Genomic DNA, 16,511 nt, shown 5'->3' on the forward strand with positions numbered 1-16,511 from the left:
TAAGGTGTTATTTTCCATCTCCTTGATATTGTTGCAGTTGGAAAGTCCGGGTTACGCTGCTGAGTCGTAGGTTGATAAAGCACGGGCGGTGCGGTTATTCACTCAAAACCGGGAATTAACTAATATCAGACAGGCATATGAGAAAGCGAGCGTGAAAGGGATTAGTGGGAATAAGAGTTTTGGAGAAACTGCTGGAGAGCAATATTTTCCATGATCTCAAAGGCTGGGAAAGAGCGGCGATGTGCGACTGAGCCAAAGTTATGAAATCAAGTGATAAATAATCTGTTTGCATTCCATATATACTGAAATTAAGAGTTTTAGCCCATGCATTCAAACATGGCATTAAACCAGTCTACATGAGAAATAAATGCCTTATTTGTTAAAAAAGGATGACGGAGTTGCAGTCGTGTGAAAATGCCCCCACTGTGTTTAGTGATATGGTGGATACTTCATTTTTCAGCCTCTGATATAGAAGTATATGCAGCTTTAAGCTACTTCCCAAAGATTTTGGGAAAAAGGAAGGCTCGGGAATTGGTAAGACCTCATGCTATGGAGCTCTCTTTCTGCTGGCAATTTGCAATTGTTTTGATGAAATGTATGCCTCGTGATAGGTCGTTGAAGTTAGGGGTGTGTGTAATATAACTGCGCGGTTCTGGTTGTTGCCATGGACTAATGTTGATGTTTCGCAAGTTCCTAAGAGGGAGTGGATGTCATTGAATTTTCCTTGGTACTTTCCCACATTGAATTGGTGAACAAGATATCCTGTGCAGGGTATGCAGCTCCATTGTTTGTTTATCGAAACGTACCACCTAGACCGAATATCTAGGTACATATTTCAGGTTTTGATATCCTTCCAGCCCCATCAGCTATATCTGTGTACTGGGTTAGTATTTGATTATTCCTCCCATCCCGAATACACCACACCGATGCCGGCTTTGCGATAACTAGCGGCAGGACGAGTGGACGAGTTGGGATGTGACGTAGCGATTTAGAATACCGGATATCTGGCTATTTCCACACGCTTATTCAAGAACGTCAAGCCTGAATTGGCATGGAAAAATGAAAGGTAACATGATGCCGCAGCAGATACTGCATGGGACAGAAAGAAGCATAATGGTGCGTAGGACGACTTGTTTGTGTACAGTGTTGTTTGATGTTGCTTGTTTGTTTTTTGTACTTTATTCCATGCGCGTCATCAGTGGAAGATAGTTGAGCCGCAGATGGCCGAGCAGGTCACATGATCTGCTGCGGAACCTGCTGAGTCATCGTTTTAGATTCATGATAGTAGTCAAAGCCTCATATCGTTCCCAAAGAGGCAAATTGCCAATTGCCACTACTGCTATTATCCGATGTGAAATGGCCAAGTGGGATACGCATAGCGGAAACTTCATCATCTCATCTGCATCTTCTTCATCTTCAACCAAACTGGCCCAACATCAGCTTCCATCCGGATATCCCGTCGTTAAGACGGGCGCTGCAAACATCTGTTGGAACCTCTGCGTGGCTGGCGTGTTTGGTTTGCAAGCTAACCCAACAGGCCAAGTTTTTGCTTCCTTGCTTCCGAGCTCCACCTTGCCAATAACAACGAGCTTCTGTTTCTGCTGCCAATGCAGCTAAGAGCTAGCCGCGGGTGTTTGTCTCTCCTTTGTACTTCTCGACCAGAACCTCATCCCCTCCTGCACCTACGCCGCGGGGGAAGCACACATCCGTAACCAGGCCATTGTCTCCGAAGTTTTCCGTCTCGTTTGAAAATACACCAATGTCCGCCTCAGTGGCTCAACGTGTCCACGGATCTTGAATCCCCACACTCCCGCTTGCTTTGTTCCCTGGCGATCCAACGATCCAGAAACCTGCTTTTGCAGCTCATTGGGTTACTGTCGTTGGTGGTGAACAAACATGGCTGAGTAAGATTCTTCCACAACTCCACATAGATATATAGTGATGGAAGGCTGCTATCTGCTGAGGGAAAACCAGCCTGTAGTCGGCCTTTCCTTATTCAACGATTGATTGATTGGTTTGATCCATTGCTAATAAAAATGGGCATCAGATTAATTTCCATCCACGGATGGGGCTACCCGACCCTCCGGGCATCCTCCACGTCATCCGACCCCGTGCAGAAGCTACGCCCGAATTCCTCTGATGTCAGATCTATTTCGCCAAACAGGAGAATCCCAAAGTCCAAGTCGAACAATGCCCTGGCTGATATGATAGCCGGTTCAGGCACTTCTGGTATCTCCCGTGCTGCCCTTGAAGACCCCTCCGAACATTCCCTCTCCACACTGCGCGACCCTCGAGTTTCTAGCACATCGGACTTATCGACTTCGGCCTCGTCCCCACACCACCCCGACCTAAGCAGCGAGGTCGCAAATCTTAGCGACAAGCTTATCCAGGCCATTAATTACCAGACAGTCTTGGACGATACTCTGGCGGCCACACGCCAGGAGTTGGAGCAGGCGCATATGAGAGTTGGACAACTGGAGAAGCAAACCCGTCAATATGAAGAAGATATCACTAATGGGGTCCTAATAAGGAGGGTGGATGTGGACAAGGAGTGGACAAAGCTGAAGGATGAGGCGGCTGAACAAAGATCTCGACGTGCAACTATTGAAAAGGAGAAGAAAGCTATCGAACTGGAACTCGAAAATCTAACCGCAGCGTTATTTGAGGAAGCTAATAAGGTGGGACTTATACTTCCCGGACGGATTATGATTTCCTATGACTCTTATCTAACTGTGTATTGTAGATGGTAGCCGCCGCACAATTGGAACGAAAGAATGTCGAACGGCGAAATGAACAGCTTCGAGCGCAAATTCAAGACAATGAAATGCTTCTTGCCTCCCAGCAGGAGCAACTGAGCGAGTTAAAGACGGTCATACAGAACATGAATACTGATCAGGATGAAATTCGTAGTCGGACGGATGCATCCACCACGCCTTCTTCTCCAGGTGGAACGCACCAGCCTATTAGTACCATAGATCGCCTTCTGGAGGCGATGAACCTTTATCCTACCACACCTGGCTCTGGAGAAATCTCGCCCGGCCCCTCAACAAGTTTCTCACATTTAATAAAATCTGTCTGTCGGACTGATATTCAAGCCTTTGAGGATTTCCGCGCAATGCTACAACTTGCTAAAACCTCCAAGCCGCCAAGTAGAGTTGGGAGTGGATCGTATGGTGGATTGAATGTAATGGGATTCGGCAATTTCACAGGCAACAAGGAAAGTCAACACAAACACTCATATTCTAATGGTTCGGCAAGGTCATTCCCAGGCTTTCCCGGTTCGCCGGGCAGTAATTCGTCCCCTCGCGAATCACATGCAGCAGCGTTAAAGGAAAGCCGGTTCTACAAACGGGCGCTTGCGGAGGATATTGAACCAACCCTCAGATTGGATGCCGCGCCCGGAATATCGTGGTTAACCCGTCGTACTGTTCTAAGTAGCATATGTGAAGGAGCCCTTGTCGTTGAATATATACCAGCCGTTGCTGCGAAATACTCATCTCCATGTGCACTTTGTGGGGAAGCGCGAACAGGAGGAGAGAACGCCCGAACTCACCGTTTCCGTACTTCGGACAATGAAAACGCTCAACGATACCCAACGTGTACGTTATGCTTGGAAAAGCTCAGGTCTTGCTGCGATTTCGTTGGGTACTTACGACTGATCGTCGACGGCCACGTTCGCATCTTGGATGAAGAAGATGAAAAGGAAGCGTGGGAAGAGACTATCCGCCTCCGAGAGCGAATGTTCTGGGCTCGAATAGGCGGAGGAGTCGTTCCTGCTTTCCTCCAGTCGAAAAGTTCTGATAAGAACAGTGCAGCTCCTAGCATTGATTCGCCTTACCCAAAGTGTGAGAACCAAACGGAGCCCTTGGAAAGTCCGTTTACACCTGATCTAAATCGAATCCCGAAAAACGGTGCTTCCCAAGTAGAAGTCAGTGAATTTCCTGAAACCCAAGAGCACGAAACCGCCGAGGCCGTCGACTCCGGAGTTGAAATTAGCCTAACAAAAAGCTCAATTGATGCCAACGAAAATCAACCCCTAGACCGTCAAAACAACTCTTTGAACGAACCACCAGCGCAAGCTACAGCTGAGACAGAGATTCCTCAACAGCATGCGTCAGATTCCCTGAGACCAGTGACACCGTCGAGACCTAGTGCGGGAACTGATCCACAATTAAAGGTTACGTTCCCTAGCACAGCCGAGCTTTGAGCATGATACCTGTCTCTGTCATTAGCTCTAGAGTGAAGATTTACAGAATTTTACCCCGATTAACCCAAACTCCCCACAATTTCTTCTTGCTACCGTGTCTTTGTAACGGCAAGTGTCGGATTCCGTTTGACGTATACGTCACCTGGTTGGATGTATATCTTCCATTCTTTGGGCGCAGGGCGCCTGTACCATTACCTGCATAAATATTATATATACTTGTTAACCTCGGGTTTTTCCGTCCGCCTCGACACGCCGCAGCCTCTTATCTTGCCCTCGCTATCGGCCTTGTACCATCCTCCGACGGGTCCACCAAACAACATTACTCTTCCCTTACCTGATTACCTTCTCGCTATCTGCGTTTCTCCTACCAATTTCTCCAGTGTCCTTTTTCAGTTCCCATTTTTTCGCAATATGATAGAAATCTATATACGCCATTTTCCAACCATGTCAATCAGATCCAGAAAAGTTTTAGGCAGACGTTCGTGATCTCGATATTTTACTTTCTTTTGATATAGGACACCAACTACGGCCACGTATTTCCTGAGCCACAGCTTCGTGTGCCCTTTTCTCCAGGATCACTCGCCATACGCCTGCCTCACCATTTACTTTCTACACTTTGGTTTTATTCGCGCGTGAAGCTCACCATCCTTTTGTGGCTACGCTTCACCTATGCATACGCCTCCTATTATCCCCACCGATCGCAGTTTGCTCTTCTCAATTTGATGTGATTTGCGGACCAAGACTGGCCGATATGGGATAGGAAAGTGCGGGTAATTGTCCTCGATTAACTCCATCCATAAGCGGACTCTTTCGTATTCACACGGCCCTTGCTCTTACTACTTTATTCTTTTTCTTCTACCCCCTACTCATTGTCAAGATACAATTTTTTAGTCCCTTTCTACTACAACGAATCATTTTTTGTCCGTCCTATCCCTATGGCGTATAGAGGTTTAGCCCGGTTGTATTTCTTTGTCTGGCCTTGTTCCTTGGTTGTTATTTAAAGTGCTATGACGTTGTTGATATCAGGGCGCTTGTACCTCCTTTTGTTTTTCTAGTTTCGTCCTTGTTTTGTTTCGCTGGATATCCTTTTCCGATTTTCCGACTTTTTATTATTATGGTTTAGGAACAGGGTTAATCGCGTTATTGGGGTGAGATTAGCATGTCTTCTGCACTTGATTTTTCACTTTTGTTTTCTTATTTGGTTTCACCGGAGGGCCTCGAGCTTGTTTTTGAGTTGGTTCTTTCCATAGAGATTAGAGATGTGGATTGATGGATTGATACTGTGTGGTAGGGATGCATGAAGTAGGACAGGAACCGCTATATTTCATAAGAGAATATTTGATCATCACGTTTATTTTTGCCTTGGCCTCTTCTCTTAGTCGGTAGCTTGAGAATCTATTTTTCTCTCCCGCAGTGGCCCTTGTGTTGTAGAAGATATAAGGATAAGGACGAAGCTAAGTTGTACAGTTTTATTTGGAGGTGGATGTATCCAATCCCTTCATAAACGGTGGAGGTAATTCCCTAATTATACCTAGTAGTTTACCTCCCCTAGCATATAGTAGATGGAATAATACAATGATGCAATAAAATTAAAAATGAAAAAAAGAAAAAAAGAAAAAAAAAAGAAAAAAAAAAGAAACTCCAGCCCAGAAACGCAGGGTAGAATATAATAGAACAAACACAGCTAACCATGTGAAAAAGAACACCCTCCCCCCCAAAAATTATTTTGCATCCATTCTCCTCATTTTCCCATAATCTGTTAGATAGTTCACTGCTTAAACTTCTGATGAATATGTCTGATCTGCTCCTCGATATTAACACTCTGCCCGGGCGGCGGCGGGCCGCCAGGCGGTGGATGACCAGGGATATGCGGGCCCTGGGGTTGCCCAGGTCGGTCCGGTGGGTGACTTTGACCCGGAGCGAGCTCATAACCAGGCATACCCAGTGGCATCCCACCAATCCCCATACCCGTCGCAGCGCGCTTACGTCTCCCTTCCTCCTCTGGATCGAGCGAGCCGCTACCATCACCCTCCTGGGCGCCATCAGTGGTGACTCCTGGACTCTCAACTGCGCTAAGGGAAGGATCGAACACGTCCGTTCGCTGACTAGCCAGGCGCTTGAGGTTATTGAAAACGTCCGCAGTGGAGAGATTTGTAGTTGCGTAGCGGGCTTCCGCCTTTGCGCGTTGCTCCTTCCAACGAGGGTCCTGTAGCTCAATGCGCATGTGATGGTCGATTTCGTTGACGGGGATTTGCTGCCTGCAGTTGGGGCAGAGCGTTGTTGGGGTGGCAGTAGTGTTGAGGCGTTTGGCTTGGGCGCGAGGCACGTAGTCGGAACGAATACGCATAGGTTGGGTGGAGCCTGGTGGTGGAGTGGGTACGGCGCGTGCGGCGGCCTGCGCTGCCTGTGCCCGTTGGCGCTCTTGTTGACGTTCACGGATGCGGTCTTCTTCTTCAGAGACTACAGGTGCGGTCATTGGAGTTGTTGGGGTCGAGATAGGTGTGGGGGATTGCGGGGTGAATGGGGATGGCTGTTGCGCTTGGAAGTCTGAGGTAGGGGCAGGCATGGCGGGCTGTAGGGTTGGGGAGGAGACGCCTTGCGGGGGTGGATAGGCATTGTAGTAGGTTGTTTCTTCGTCAGTGGGCATGGCTTCTTCGATACGTCTGTCGTGAGGTTGTAGAGACATCATTGCCTTTTGTTCTAGAGAGGCGGTCTGGAGATCGTTTAATGATGTAGGGGGTGGGAGCTCGGCCTGGTCGTCCGCTTCCGTGAACAGAACCGTTTCCACTACCACGAAATCATGCCAATCAATCTGTGCGTATGCGATACGTTCTTGTTCATCTTGCTCCTCCTTCTTTTGCTTCTGTTGTTCCTGGAATTTGACCCACTCTGAACGCTGTTTTGCACGATCTAGGATGTGATACTTGTCCTTCACATTTTTCTCTAGCTCCACTATTCGACTCGACGTTGAATTGGGGCCATCGGATTCGTCTACTTGAAGAAGGGATGTGTATTGGTCGACAAGCCGAGTGAAAAACTGGTAGAGGCTGTGCTGCGGCCGAAGGAAGTCAAACTGGAAGTTTCTCGTTTCGCGCTGGGACAGGGCGGTCATGAACGATTTCCCTCGCTTGGCGACAAACAGGGCAGTCAGTTTGACTACTTCTAGATCCAGAGCATTGATATTCGGCATACGCGCAGAGTAATGAAATTCTGGGGGCTGAGCAGGGCCTTTTGGTTTCTCGGGCTCTGTTGCTGCCACCGGTTCCCCAGCTCGGCCAGCAGAAACCGCAGTCCCCCTACCAGCCTTGATTTCGCTGAGGCGCCATGAGTAAAATGCGGCATATGCATCGCTCGGATTTAAAAAGGAGAATTTCGGATTAGATCTTTCTTTTTCGCGGACTCGGTCTGATAACGCATTGAGACAGGAATCAGCAGCTAGTTGCAGAGCAGCAGTCGGAACCCGATGAGGAGCCTACCTTCAAAAACAGGACCGTTACGCGCCACGAATCCGGCAGTCTTCTCAATAATAGCTAAAAAAAATAATATTATCAGCCACAAGATCCATCTCACAGAGGGTTGGTTGACACTATAGCTCAGGAAGAACTAACTTCTAATATCTTTAGGCGGCAGAACAATGCCCTCGGGAGGTTTGCTCACTTCCTCGGGTAAGCCTGGCGGCGTCGTAGCGGCTCCATTTGTAGCAGACGGAGTCATGACGGGCGGTATGGCTGTTGCTGGCAGAGAGATGTCTGTCAAGCGCGGGTTCGATGCGGCGAGGGATATATAATATATATATATAGCTTAAGATCAACCTGGAGGCTCTACTCACGTGATTTAGACAATGATCTAGTCTCAAATAGGCAGTTCGGGGCATCTGCCCCGAGTCGTGTTTATGGTCAACAACGCAAATAGAAGGGTAGAAGGGTGGAAGAGTATAAATGAAATGAATTCTGAAGCGTAGATATGTATTGTAGGGTTCTTTCCAATGCCACCATAGGCACCGTTGAACGGCTCTGCGTGTGTCCTGTAACTTTTTGATAATTCGGAGCTCCGCGCTTAACTATTTATTTAGCGGCAAAACGCTAACGGGAAACTACCTGGCCTCAACTCTCAAGCACAAGGCAAGGCCGCAACTCCTGAATTTCCCCATCCTGTCCAACAACCTGGACAAGACGTTTTGCTTCACTTTTCTTTCTATGGGATGTAGGACACTCCCACCTTTTTTCATACTCTCGTTAATTAATTAATTATTTCTGTGGTGAATGCTCCTCTCCTCGCGCGCGCATCCTGTTCCTCTATCCTCATCCTCTCCATGATCCCAGCCTCGCGTTTTAATACTCATTCCTTTTTTTCCCTCATTGTTTTACTATAAGTTCCCTGAAAGAAAAGCGATCATCATATAGCTATTAATCTCTTTTCTCATCTTTTCCTTCCGAAACATGGCCTCCAAGTCTGCCAAAGGCGGGCTGGAGGTGAAACCCCACACCCGCAATGGCCGCTCCCCATCCCGGTCCCCCGGCCCCAAGAACCGGAAAAAGGCAGTGGCATCGAAGAAGCTTGACTACAGTTCTGAAGGGGTTTCCGATTATGATATACTTCAGTTGCCAGTTTCGGATTACAAAATCATGTTAATGTTAACGGCTATTGCCGTCGTAGTCCGTCTGTTCAGGATCTACCAGCCAACAAGTGTGGTATTCGATGAAGTGCAGTTCGTTCCCCCCTACCTCCGCGTCGATTATCAATTGAAGCAAATGCTAAAAGTTAATTTAATGTCTCATTCAGCTTCGGCGGATTTGCAACCAAATATATCAAGGGGAAGTTCTTCATGGACGTACATCCCCCGCTTGCGAAAATGCTAATTGCCCTTGTCGGATACTTGGCTGGGTTTCGCGGAGACTTCGACTTCAAGGAGATTGGAAAAGACTACTTGGAGCCACGCGTTCCCTATGTAGCTATGCGCATGCTGCCAGCAATACTGGGTATTATGTCTATCCCAACTATGTTTCTTACGTTAAAGGCATATGGGTGCCGAACATCTACAGCTTCAATGGGTGCTCTCCTTGTTACGTTTGGTAAGGCCCCCAGCACTCGTCCATGACAGCGTGAAATACACCACACTGACAATTGCGTTCTTCATGAAGAAAACGGCCTAGTCACCCAGTCACGGTTTATCCTCCTCGACTCACCTTTAGTCATATTTACCGCTCTGACCGTCCTAGCCTTTACAAACTTTACCAATCAACATGAACAAGGGCCTTCAAGAGCATTTGGAGCCTCGTGGTGGTTTTGGCTTACACTTACAGGCATCTTTTTGGGCGCTACTGTCAGTGTGAAGTGGGTGGGGCTTTTTACTATCGCGTGGGTTGGAAGTTTGACCATCGTTCAACTCTGGGTTCTCCTTGGCGACACTAGAACAGTGACGATTGTGAGCTACAAACTCTATTGAGAAGTCCAAGCCTGATTTTTGTTACTGACCGTTTCTGCATACTAGCGCGTATGGTTTAAGCACTTTTTTGCTCGGGCATTTTGCCTCATTGTCATTCCCGTCGGGTTCTACATGTCCATGTTTGCGATTCACTTTTTGTGTTTGGCCAACCCAGGCGATGGAGATGGCTTTATGTCGTCTGAATTCCAAGCGACCCTCAACTCTAAAGCAATGCAGGATGTACCAGCCGATGTAGCGTTTGGTTCAAGGGTCTCTATCCGCCACTACAATACTCAGGGAGGGTACTTGCATTCGCACAGTTCTATGTACCCTGGAGGTAGCAAGCAGCAACAAATCACCCTGTATCCTCACAAGGACGAAAACAACATCTGGGTTGTGGAGAACCAGACTCAGCCGTTGGGTGAATACGGAGAAGTCGAGGGACCAAGCGCATGGGATAACTTGACTGCCGGTCACGTTATAGATGGGTCGGTTATCAAGCTCTATCACACCAGCACCCACCGAAGACTTCACTCTCATGATATACGCCCACCCGTAACAGAAGCGGACTGGCAAAATGAGGTATCTGCTTATGGCTATGAGGGGTTCCCCGGTGATGCAAACGACCTTTTCCGTGTTGAAATTGTCAAATCGATGTCCGATGGCCCGGAAGCGAAGAAGCGGATCCGCACAATCCAGACCAAATTCAAACTCATCCACTTGATGACCGGGTGCGCTCTATTTTCACACAAGGTGAAACTTCCAGAGTGGGGATTCGAGCAGCAGGAAGTTACATGCGCCAAAGGTGGCACCCTACCCAATAGCATCTGGTATGTCGAACAAAATGACCATCCAATGCTCGGACCGGATGCCGAGAAGGTCAATTACAGGAATCCTGGGTTCCTGGGCAAGTTCTGGGAACTTCATAAAGTTATGTGGAGAACGAACGCTGGCCTAGTCGAATCACATGCTTGGGATTCCAGACCTCCTTCGTGGCCAACCCTTTTGCGCGGTATTAATTTCTGGAGTAGAGACCACCGCCAGATTTACCTATTGGGAAATCCCCTTGTTTGGTGGTCCTCAACTGCTGCTATCATTACCTACGTCATTTTCAAGGCGATTGCCACACTGCGCTGGCAACGCAGCTACCAAGACTACAAAAGCATCGTCTTCAAGCGATTCGATTATGAGATTGGCCAGACTGTTCTAGGGTGGGCCTTCCACTACTTCCCTTTCTATCTTATGGCCCGCCAGCTCTTCCTCCATCACTACTTCCCATCTCTCTACTTCGCCATCCTTGCATTCTGTCAGGTCGTGGACTATGGTGTCAATAGAGTCAGTCTTTCTGGAGCGGTGAAAAGCAAACGTGTATTTGGCAAGATATTCATGGTGGCCTTCGTTGTTCTGTCGATTGTGACTTTCACTATGATCTCGCCATTAGCCTACGGCAACCCCTGGACTAAAGCTGCCTGCCAAAAAGTCAAGCTCCTCAAGTCGTGGGACTTTGATTGCAACCTCTTCCATAATGATGTAAGTTTCTCAAAGAAAAATGGAAATTGGGCGACATGGTTTTCATCATTTTCATTGATGGCTGTTAACTGGGTCTGAATTTTAGTTGGCTCAATACGAAACACCGATGAAGTTTGTCAATGGGACTGCACAGCTCCTACACGCAACTCCAACTCCGGTGCCGCAACAGCCACAGCAACAGCAGCAGCAACAACAACAAAAGGTAGCTAAACTAGCGGAAGAAGGAGGTAAGGCTGCTGTGGTAACCCCCGGACAAAAGCTGGTGTCTACCCAACTGGAGTCCGTGGTCTATCGTGACCAGGATGGGAATATCTTGAATGATGAGGAAGTAGCAGCGTTGGGGAGAGATGGTAACGTTTCATTTGAAACTAGATATGAAACCAAGACTCGAATAATCGATGGTCATGGTCGCGAGGTTGGTGGCGAACAACCAGCCCCTCACCATCCCGATGCAGAGGGACAGAATCCCGAAACAGCTGGCAAAGGCGGCGGCGCCGGTGATGCGCCAGTTGACAAACCTGCATCCGTCCTTGGTGATGAGAAATCCGTAGAACGGGACGAAAGTAAACCGAAGCCAGCGAGTGAAGGCAATGAGGCCACGAGGAAGAATGAAGAAAATTGACGAGTATAATTTTTGTTGTTACTTTCCATTTCTCATCCCACTCCCTATCCTGCGCCACCCCCCCTTTCTTCTTTCCCCGTTTTCTTTTCGTCGTCCTTTTGTCATAATTTCTTTCGGCTAAATGGGAATATTATATCATGTGTCATTTTAAATACGTGTAGCAGGTTCTTTTGTTTGAGGATATTCAGAGGAAGAAATGTTTCAAATACTTTTCTCTTAATTGTCTCTTTTCATTTCCTTGTTTTTTCGCTTTTTTTGTTTTTTAATGAATTTGAGGATTGACCTTTCGCAATATTTGAGTTTAAAAAATGTGAGCCACGACACCTATGACGTAGAATACAGGATAATGTGGAGTGAGAGAAATATACAAGAAAGCAAACCTCGGGGAGATTTGGAGTTATGTCCGGAAAATGTCAGAATAATTATTTACAAGGGCCACTCTTTTCTCGAATTCTTTTGTTATAAAGAAACTTATGATCAAAAATGCCCACAGCTGCTTCTCTTTCTCAACTATGAAATACAAATTCTCTTGCTGTGCAGCAAGTCGCTAGTTCAGTGTGGTACTTCTGTTTTTGTATAATCTCAATAGTCGTCCTTGCCGTACTTGTTGAACCGGTCGTGTAGATCCTGCAATAGGTAGTTAACAGTTAGCAAGAATTCCGACAACATCGACCCAATTCCTATACAACAATTGGGAAAGATGGAGGCACAAGGCAAGAGATCGTACCTTAGGCAAAGTAACGTTGGGGATGACAACCTCATTCAGAGCGCTGGGGGCTTTCTTGAGAGGCTTCGATGTGTCGCCATGGGGGTGGTATTGGTATTTGTAGGCTTTGGACTCGTCATCTTGCTCCCACGGCATAGAGGCTTCGCCAATGCGAATGTTGCTCTCCGAGGTGGTGCTTGTGGGAGAACTGCCAAGGTACCAGCCGGCGATACCGAAAGCGCCAGCCATGACACCCAGGAGGATCTAGATCACCAACGGCAAACGGGAAATAGTCAGCCGGAAGGGCTTATATATGGTTAGGTGGGAGCAACATACGTAGAGCTCAGGGTCTCTCTTTGAGCCGGTGTTGAGACCGGCTTCCTCGATCTTGGAGGAGATGCGGCGGGCAGGTCTGATGGTGGTGGGTGCTCTGAAAGGCTGTCTCAGAGCAGCGCGGCGAGCGAAAGTTGCAGCGATTGACGACATGTTGTGTGTAGTATACACCCGACTAGCAGGCTAATTGGATCAGCAGAAAGGTGGTTATAGAGCAATGGACGAGGGCAGAAGTGTGGACAGTCAAAGATTCTTCCTGTTTTGGAACATCGGACGAGGTCGGTTTGCTCGGCTTAGATAATGCCAGCAGTCACATGATGTCGTGGCTGCCAAAGTGGCGCGGTAATCACGTGCAACCTTTACTTTTTCCGCTTTGGAAGAGAACAGCGATGGCATAACGACGTTGGAAAATTACAATCTTTCTGCTTCCTCATGGCATGTCACTGTTGCTATTGATAAACCCGACGCTCTCTTTTCCCTCCCATGGTGAACTTCCATCCGTGTAATTCGATTATCGTGCTCGAGCCGCCCGCCATTCCTTTGTTCCAAACCCTCGAGAGTCGAGCCAGGCTCAAGCCCCTGACTAAATATCAGTCGCAGGCTTGAATCGACCACCCCCTCCGTACGCCCTATTATTCTGGCACTATGTCGACGGCCTATTCTCCAATTCACCCGTTTTAATGCTTCTAAATAGCTACAATGGCTAGTCAACAAGATTTTTCTGCTTCTGATGATCCCAGTAACCGGCAATCTGGAGCTCCGTTTGATAATGCCACAAATCCACCCCGACCTGTTTCCTACATATCCACCCACATGACGGATATAGCCTCAGAAGATGACGATGCTTCACGACCTCCCACTGCTATTTCCTCCCAGCCAACGTGGTCGCAGACTCCGGCCTCCCGACGTGGTCCTCCCCCAGCCAGGAATTCAATGGCTGCCACTAATCATTCGACGAGTCGTCCCCTTAGCTCCTCGAGTCGAATGAGTAGGACGCACATTCCGTCGCTGACTGCACACGGGTTTTTCCGTCCAATGAGTTCACAGAGGTTGCAAGCACAGCGCAGTGGACGACCAGCGAACAATAATAACCATCATGCCGCTCCCACCTCGACTGAAGATGGCATGAGCGATGTTGGCAGCCAGAAACGAAGGAGCTTGTTATCAAACCATACAATACTCTACGGTGGGCCTTCTTCTCACGAGAACGAACTCCCCCCGCCATCGCGAGGCACCGAATTCACGGACCCTGTTATACCAGATCGTGGAACGTCAAATGCAAGCCCTACAGGTAATACAACCGTACGAAGTCTTGGTGAGAGTGTGAGGTTACTCCATGATAGGTCACAAAAGGCGGCACCGTCACACCTCAACCTGGGGAAGAATTATAATAAGCCCAGCAGCTCTCAGGATAATGCTCAGAAGTCACCCATGTCTTTTCGTTCTGGTTTCCTGATGCCTGGCAAAAGTGATGGCCAAGATCGCCGTGACTCGAGGAATCATGAAAGACTCTCCTCGGCCGCGTCTACCCCCGGTTCCGTACTGCAAAAGGGATTCAAGTCTGAAGACAAGCCAAATTTAGGGAAGAATTATGAATATTTTGCGGGAAACACGGTATTCTGCGGTGGAGGCAGGTTTCAAAATTCCCGTGATAAACCAGTAAATATCGCGACTGGGATTATGGTGGTATTGCCCGCTGCATTGTTCTTCGCCTATTCGTAAGTACAAGTCGCGCAATTTAGATTTAAAGAGTCGTATACTGACTGTCAATCCAGGGCTTCATGGCTGTGGCACAATGCTTCTCCTGCAATACCTATTATATTCGCTTACCTTTTCTATATATGCCTTTCATCCTTTATTCATGCGTCTGTTGTTGATCCAGGAGTAAGCTCCCATCATTTCTGCGTCTAAGTGGGCTGTGTCTCATTTATCAATCTAACATGTGCTTTTCAGATCATTCCAAGAAATTTGCATTCAATGCCGCCAACTGATTCAAACCAGGACCCATTAACTCCGGGGCCGCCTTCGAATGATTGGGTCATGATAAAGCTCGCAACATCAGATGTAGCAGCCATGGATGTGCCAGTGAAGTACTGCAAAACTTGTAATATCTGGCGGCCTCCGCGCTGTTACCACTGCCGTGTCTGTGACAATTGCGTTGAAACTCTCGATCACCACTGTGTATGGCTTAATAACTGCGTCGGGCGCCGCAATTATCGTTATTTCTTCACCTTCGTCAGCTCCGCTACTGTATTGGCTCTCTTCCTAATGGGTGCAAGCTTGGGACATTGTCTTGGTTACCGTAGCCAGGAGGGAATTTCGTTCGGGGAAGCCATTTCCAAATGCCGAACTCCATTTGCCATGTTTTTATATGGTCTCCTCGCAGCACCCTACCCTGCATCGCTTTGGGCATATCACTTCTTCTTAATGGGTAGGGGCGAAACGACCCGGGAATACCTTAATTCCCACAAGTTCCCCAAGGAGGATCGACACAGACCATTCACCCAGGGCAACATTATCAGAAATTGGATCACCGTGCTCTTGCGACCCCGCCCCCCAACGTATGTCCAGTTCAAGAAACGGTACGAGGAAGGGGACCAGCGCTTTGAGGCAGAGAAGCGCAAGAACAGAGGACGTGATCTGGAGGCACAGGCTGGCGAAGAAATGGAACTACAGGGAGTTTCTAACGGACCTGCCTCTAATAAACTCACCAATGGTTGATTCATTGGTATTGAAAACCCACCCTTTTTTTCTCATATCACTCATTACCTTCATTCGCCGTGCCACAGAATTCCGTGATACGTGCGCAACGTCACTGACGTGAGCCAACCCTTCCTTCCCTTTATTAGTATTATCATTCATCATCCTTATTATTATTATTATTATTCACTTTTTGCGATTCTCCTTCCCTGTACTTTATATTTTTATTCTCTCCCTGGGCCTTTTTCCTTTCTTATACCAACTGGTCTTAATCATTTGACCCCACCTATTCCCATTTTCTTTCAATGTTTTTGTTTTTCCCTAACGTTCGATATGAGCGAGATGTTTGATGGCGTTTGTAGAGTCAAATTAATTAGGCTCCATGCCCCTGTTGCTTGATGCATGTCTGTCCTTTTGCTTCCAAATTCATTCGCCCCTCACCGAGTGAGTTCGTTACTCTTTGATCTAAGTCCGGGGATGTCGATTTGGAGTTGGAAGTTTGCTGTTAATTTTCCCCCTCCTCACCAACTTCGTTCTGAGTATTTGTTTACTTTTTTTCGGCGCCTGAAATTCTCCCCTGACCGAAAGATGTACTAGCTACACTACATCCATAGATTCATTTTGTCCCTTTAGAATTTCTACGTCTCAAGAATACCCATAATACCCCACCACTTAACCCCAAATATTTGAACACGACATAGTTTTCTTAGATGCTCCTGTTTTTGTCTTGAGTAGAAGAAAACGAAAGTAAAAAGAGCATGAAATCGTAAAGACAGTATTAGCTACACAAAGAAAGGGAGGACGACATATGGCCTAGGGTATCGTAATTTAAGGATGGCGGCCTTTATCCACCCCGTCTCGTCTCTGCATGCATGGGCCCTGACCAACAAGCAAAGCAACACAACCCTCTTCAGCTGCCCACAACCACCGCCACTACAACAAGCAGTAATCCACCTAAATATCTTTTTTTTCCAGTTCTCATGGTCGC

General features: G+C 47.6%; 5 protein-coding genes across 7 annotated transcripts; 3 read left to right on the forward strand and 2 right to left on the reverse strand.

Moving 5' to 3' along the window:
- The first annotated feature begins 1,302 nt into the window (after positions 1 to 1,302).
- On the forward strand, positions 1,303 to 5,776 carry BDBG_06680. 2 transcript variants are annotated; one of them, XM_031722722.1, is made up of 3 exons: positions 1,303 to 1,904; positions 2,048 to 2,678; positions 2,744 to 5,776. In XM_031722722.1, the coding sequence occupies exons 1-3, from the start codon at positions 1,897 to 1,899 to the stop codon at positions 4,205 to 4,207; spliced, it is 2,103 nt and encodes a 700-aa protein (XP_031579565.1). In that variant the 5' UTR covers positions 1,303 to 1,896; the 3' UTR covers positions 4,208 to 5,776. The 2 variants fall into 2 exon arrangements, with proteins under 2 accessions (XP_031579565.1, XP_002623241.1); XM_002623195.2 differs by having other exon boundaries at positions 1,303 to 2,678.
- On the reverse strand, positions 5,475 to 8,219 carry BDBG_06681 (pre-mRNA splicing factor). Its single transcript, XM_002623196.2, has 3 exons — positions 7,816 to 8,219; positions 7,684 to 7,737; positions 5,475 to 7,612 (listed from the first exon to the last, which is right to left on the reverse strand). The coding sequence occupies exons 1-3, from the start codon at positions 7,919 to 7,921 to the stop codon at positions 5,976 to 5,978; spliced, it is 1,797 nt and encodes a 598-aa protein (XP_002623242.1). The 5' UTR covers positions 7,922 to 8,219; the 3' UTR covers positions 5,475 to 5,975.
- Positions 8,150 to 12,586, forward strand: BDBG_06682. 2 transcript variants are annotated; one of them, XM_031722723.1, is made up of 6 exons: positions 8,166 to 8,915; positions 8,990 to 9,279; positions 9,349 to 9,632; positions 9,699 to 11,162; positions 11,248 to 11,389; positions 11,535 to 12,586. In XM_031722723.1, the coding sequence occupies exons 1-6, from the start codon at positions 8,647 to 8,649 to the stop codon at positions 11,555 to 11,557; spliced, it is 2,472 nt and encodes an 823-aa protein (XP_031579566.1). In that variant the 5' UTR covers positions 8,166 to 8,646; the 3' UTR covers positions 11,558 to 12,586. The 2 variants fall into 2 exon arrangements, with proteins under 2 accessions (XP_002623243.1, XP_031579566.1); XM_002623197.2 differs by having other exon boundaries at positions 8,150 to 8,915; positions 11,248 to 12,586.
- Positions 10,828 to 13,095, reverse strand: BDBG_06683 (uncharacterized protein). The gene is made up of 3 exons (XM_002623198.2): positions 12,827 to 13,095; positions 12,512 to 12,754; positions 10,828 to 12,411 (listed from the first exon to the last, which is right to left on the reverse strand). The coding sequence occupies exons 1-3, from the start codon at positions 12,974 to 12,976 to the stop codon at positions 12,367 to 12,369; spliced, it is 438 nt and encodes a 145-aa protein (XP_002623244.1). The 5' UTR covers positions 12,977 to 13,095; the 3' UTR covers positions 10,828 to 12,366.
- BDBG_06684 (palmitoyltransferase erf2) lies at positions 12,656 to 16,373 on the forward strand. The gene is made up of 3 exons (XM_031722724.1): positions 12,656 to 14,541; positions 14,599 to 14,707; positions 14,777 to 16,373. The coding sequence occupies exons 1-3, from the start codon at positions 13,523 to 13,525 to the stop codon at positions 15,542 to 15,544; spliced, it is 1,896 nt and encodes a 631-aa protein (XP_031579567.1). The 5' UTR covers positions 12,656 to 13,522; the 3' UTR covers positions 15,545 to 16,373.
- The last annotated feature ends 138 nt before the right edge of the window (positions 16,374 to 16,511 follow it).

The sequence above is a fragment of the Blastomyces gilchristii genome (assembly GCF_000003855.2).
Source record: "Blastomyces gilchristii SLH14081 genomic scaffold supercont1.14, whole genome shotgun sequence".
NCBI classification, from domain to species: domain Eukaryota; kingdom Fungi; phylum Ascomycota; class Eurotiomycetes; order Onygenales; family Ajellomycetaceae; genus Blastomyces; species Blastomyces gilchristii.

What these genes read in the sequence shown, in the direction of transcription:
- BDBG_06683 (XM_002623198.2), bottom strand. Translation starts at nt 12,976, where the DNA reads ATGTCGTCAATCGCTGCAACTTTCGCTCGCCGCGCTGCTCTGAGACAG. An exon ending in AGAGAGACCCTGAGCTCTAC is followed by an intron (nt 12,755 to 12,826) that starts GTATGTTGCTCC and finishes TTGGTGATCTAG; the next exon opens with ATCCTCCTGGGTGTCATGGC. An exon ending in CCAACGTTACTTTGCCTAAG is followed by an intron (nt 12,412 to 12,511) that starts GTACGATCTCTT and finishes TACCTATTGCAG; the next exon opens with GATCTACACGACCGGTTCAA.
- BDBG_06681 (XM_002623196.2), bottom strand. Translation starts at nt 7,921, where the DNA reads ATGACTCCGTCTGCTACAAATGGAGCCGCTACGACGCCGCCAGGCTTA. An exon ending in GCCGCCTAAAGATATTAGAA is followed by an intron (nt 7,738 to 7,815) that starts GTTAGTTCTTCC and finishes TATTTTTTTTAG; the next exon opens with CTATTATTGAGAAGACTGCC. An exon ending in TAACGGTCCTGTTTTTGAAG is followed by an intron (nt 7,613 to 7,683) that starts GTAGGCTCCTCA and finishes ATGCGTTATCAG; the next exon opens with ACCGAGTCCGCGAAAAAGAA.
- BDBG_06684 (XM_031722724.1), top strand. Translation starts at nt 13,523, where the DNA reads ATGGCTAGTCAACAAGATTTTTCTGCTTCTGATGATCCCAGTAACCGG. An exon ending in GCATTGTTCTTCGCCTATTC is followed by an intron (nt 14,542 to 14,598) that starts GTAAGTACAAGT and finishes CTGTCAATCCAG; the next exon opens with GGCTTCATGGCTGTGGCACA. An exon ending in CGTCTGTTGTTGATCCAGGA is followed by an intron (nt 14,708 to 14,776) that starts GTAAGCTCCCAT and finishes TGTGCTTTTCAG; the next exon opens with ATCATTCCAAGAAATTTGCA.
- BDBG_06680 (XM_002623195.2), top strand. Translation starts at nt 2,037, where the DNA reads ATGGGCATCAGATTAATTTCCATCCACGGATGGGGCTACCCGACCCTC. An exon ending in TATTTGAGGAAGCTAATAAG is followed by an intron (nt 2,679 to 2,743) that starts GTGGGACTTATA and finishes TGTGTATTGTAG; the next exon opens with ATGGTAGCCGCCGCACAATT.
- BDBG_06682 (XM_002623197.2), top strand. Translation starts at nt 8,647, where the DNA reads ATGGCCTCCAAGTCTGCCAAAGGCGGGCTGGAGGTGAAACCCCACACC. An exon ending in ACACTAGAACAGTGACGATT is followed by an intron (nt 9,633 to 9,698) that starts GTGAGCTACAAA and finishes TCTGCATACTAG; the next exon opens with CGCGTATGGTTTAAGCACTT. An exon ending in GCAACCTCTTCCATAATGAT is followed by an intron (nt 11,163 to 11,247) that starts GTAAGTTTCTCA and finishes TCTGAATTTTAG; the next exon opens with TTGGCTCAATACGAAACACC.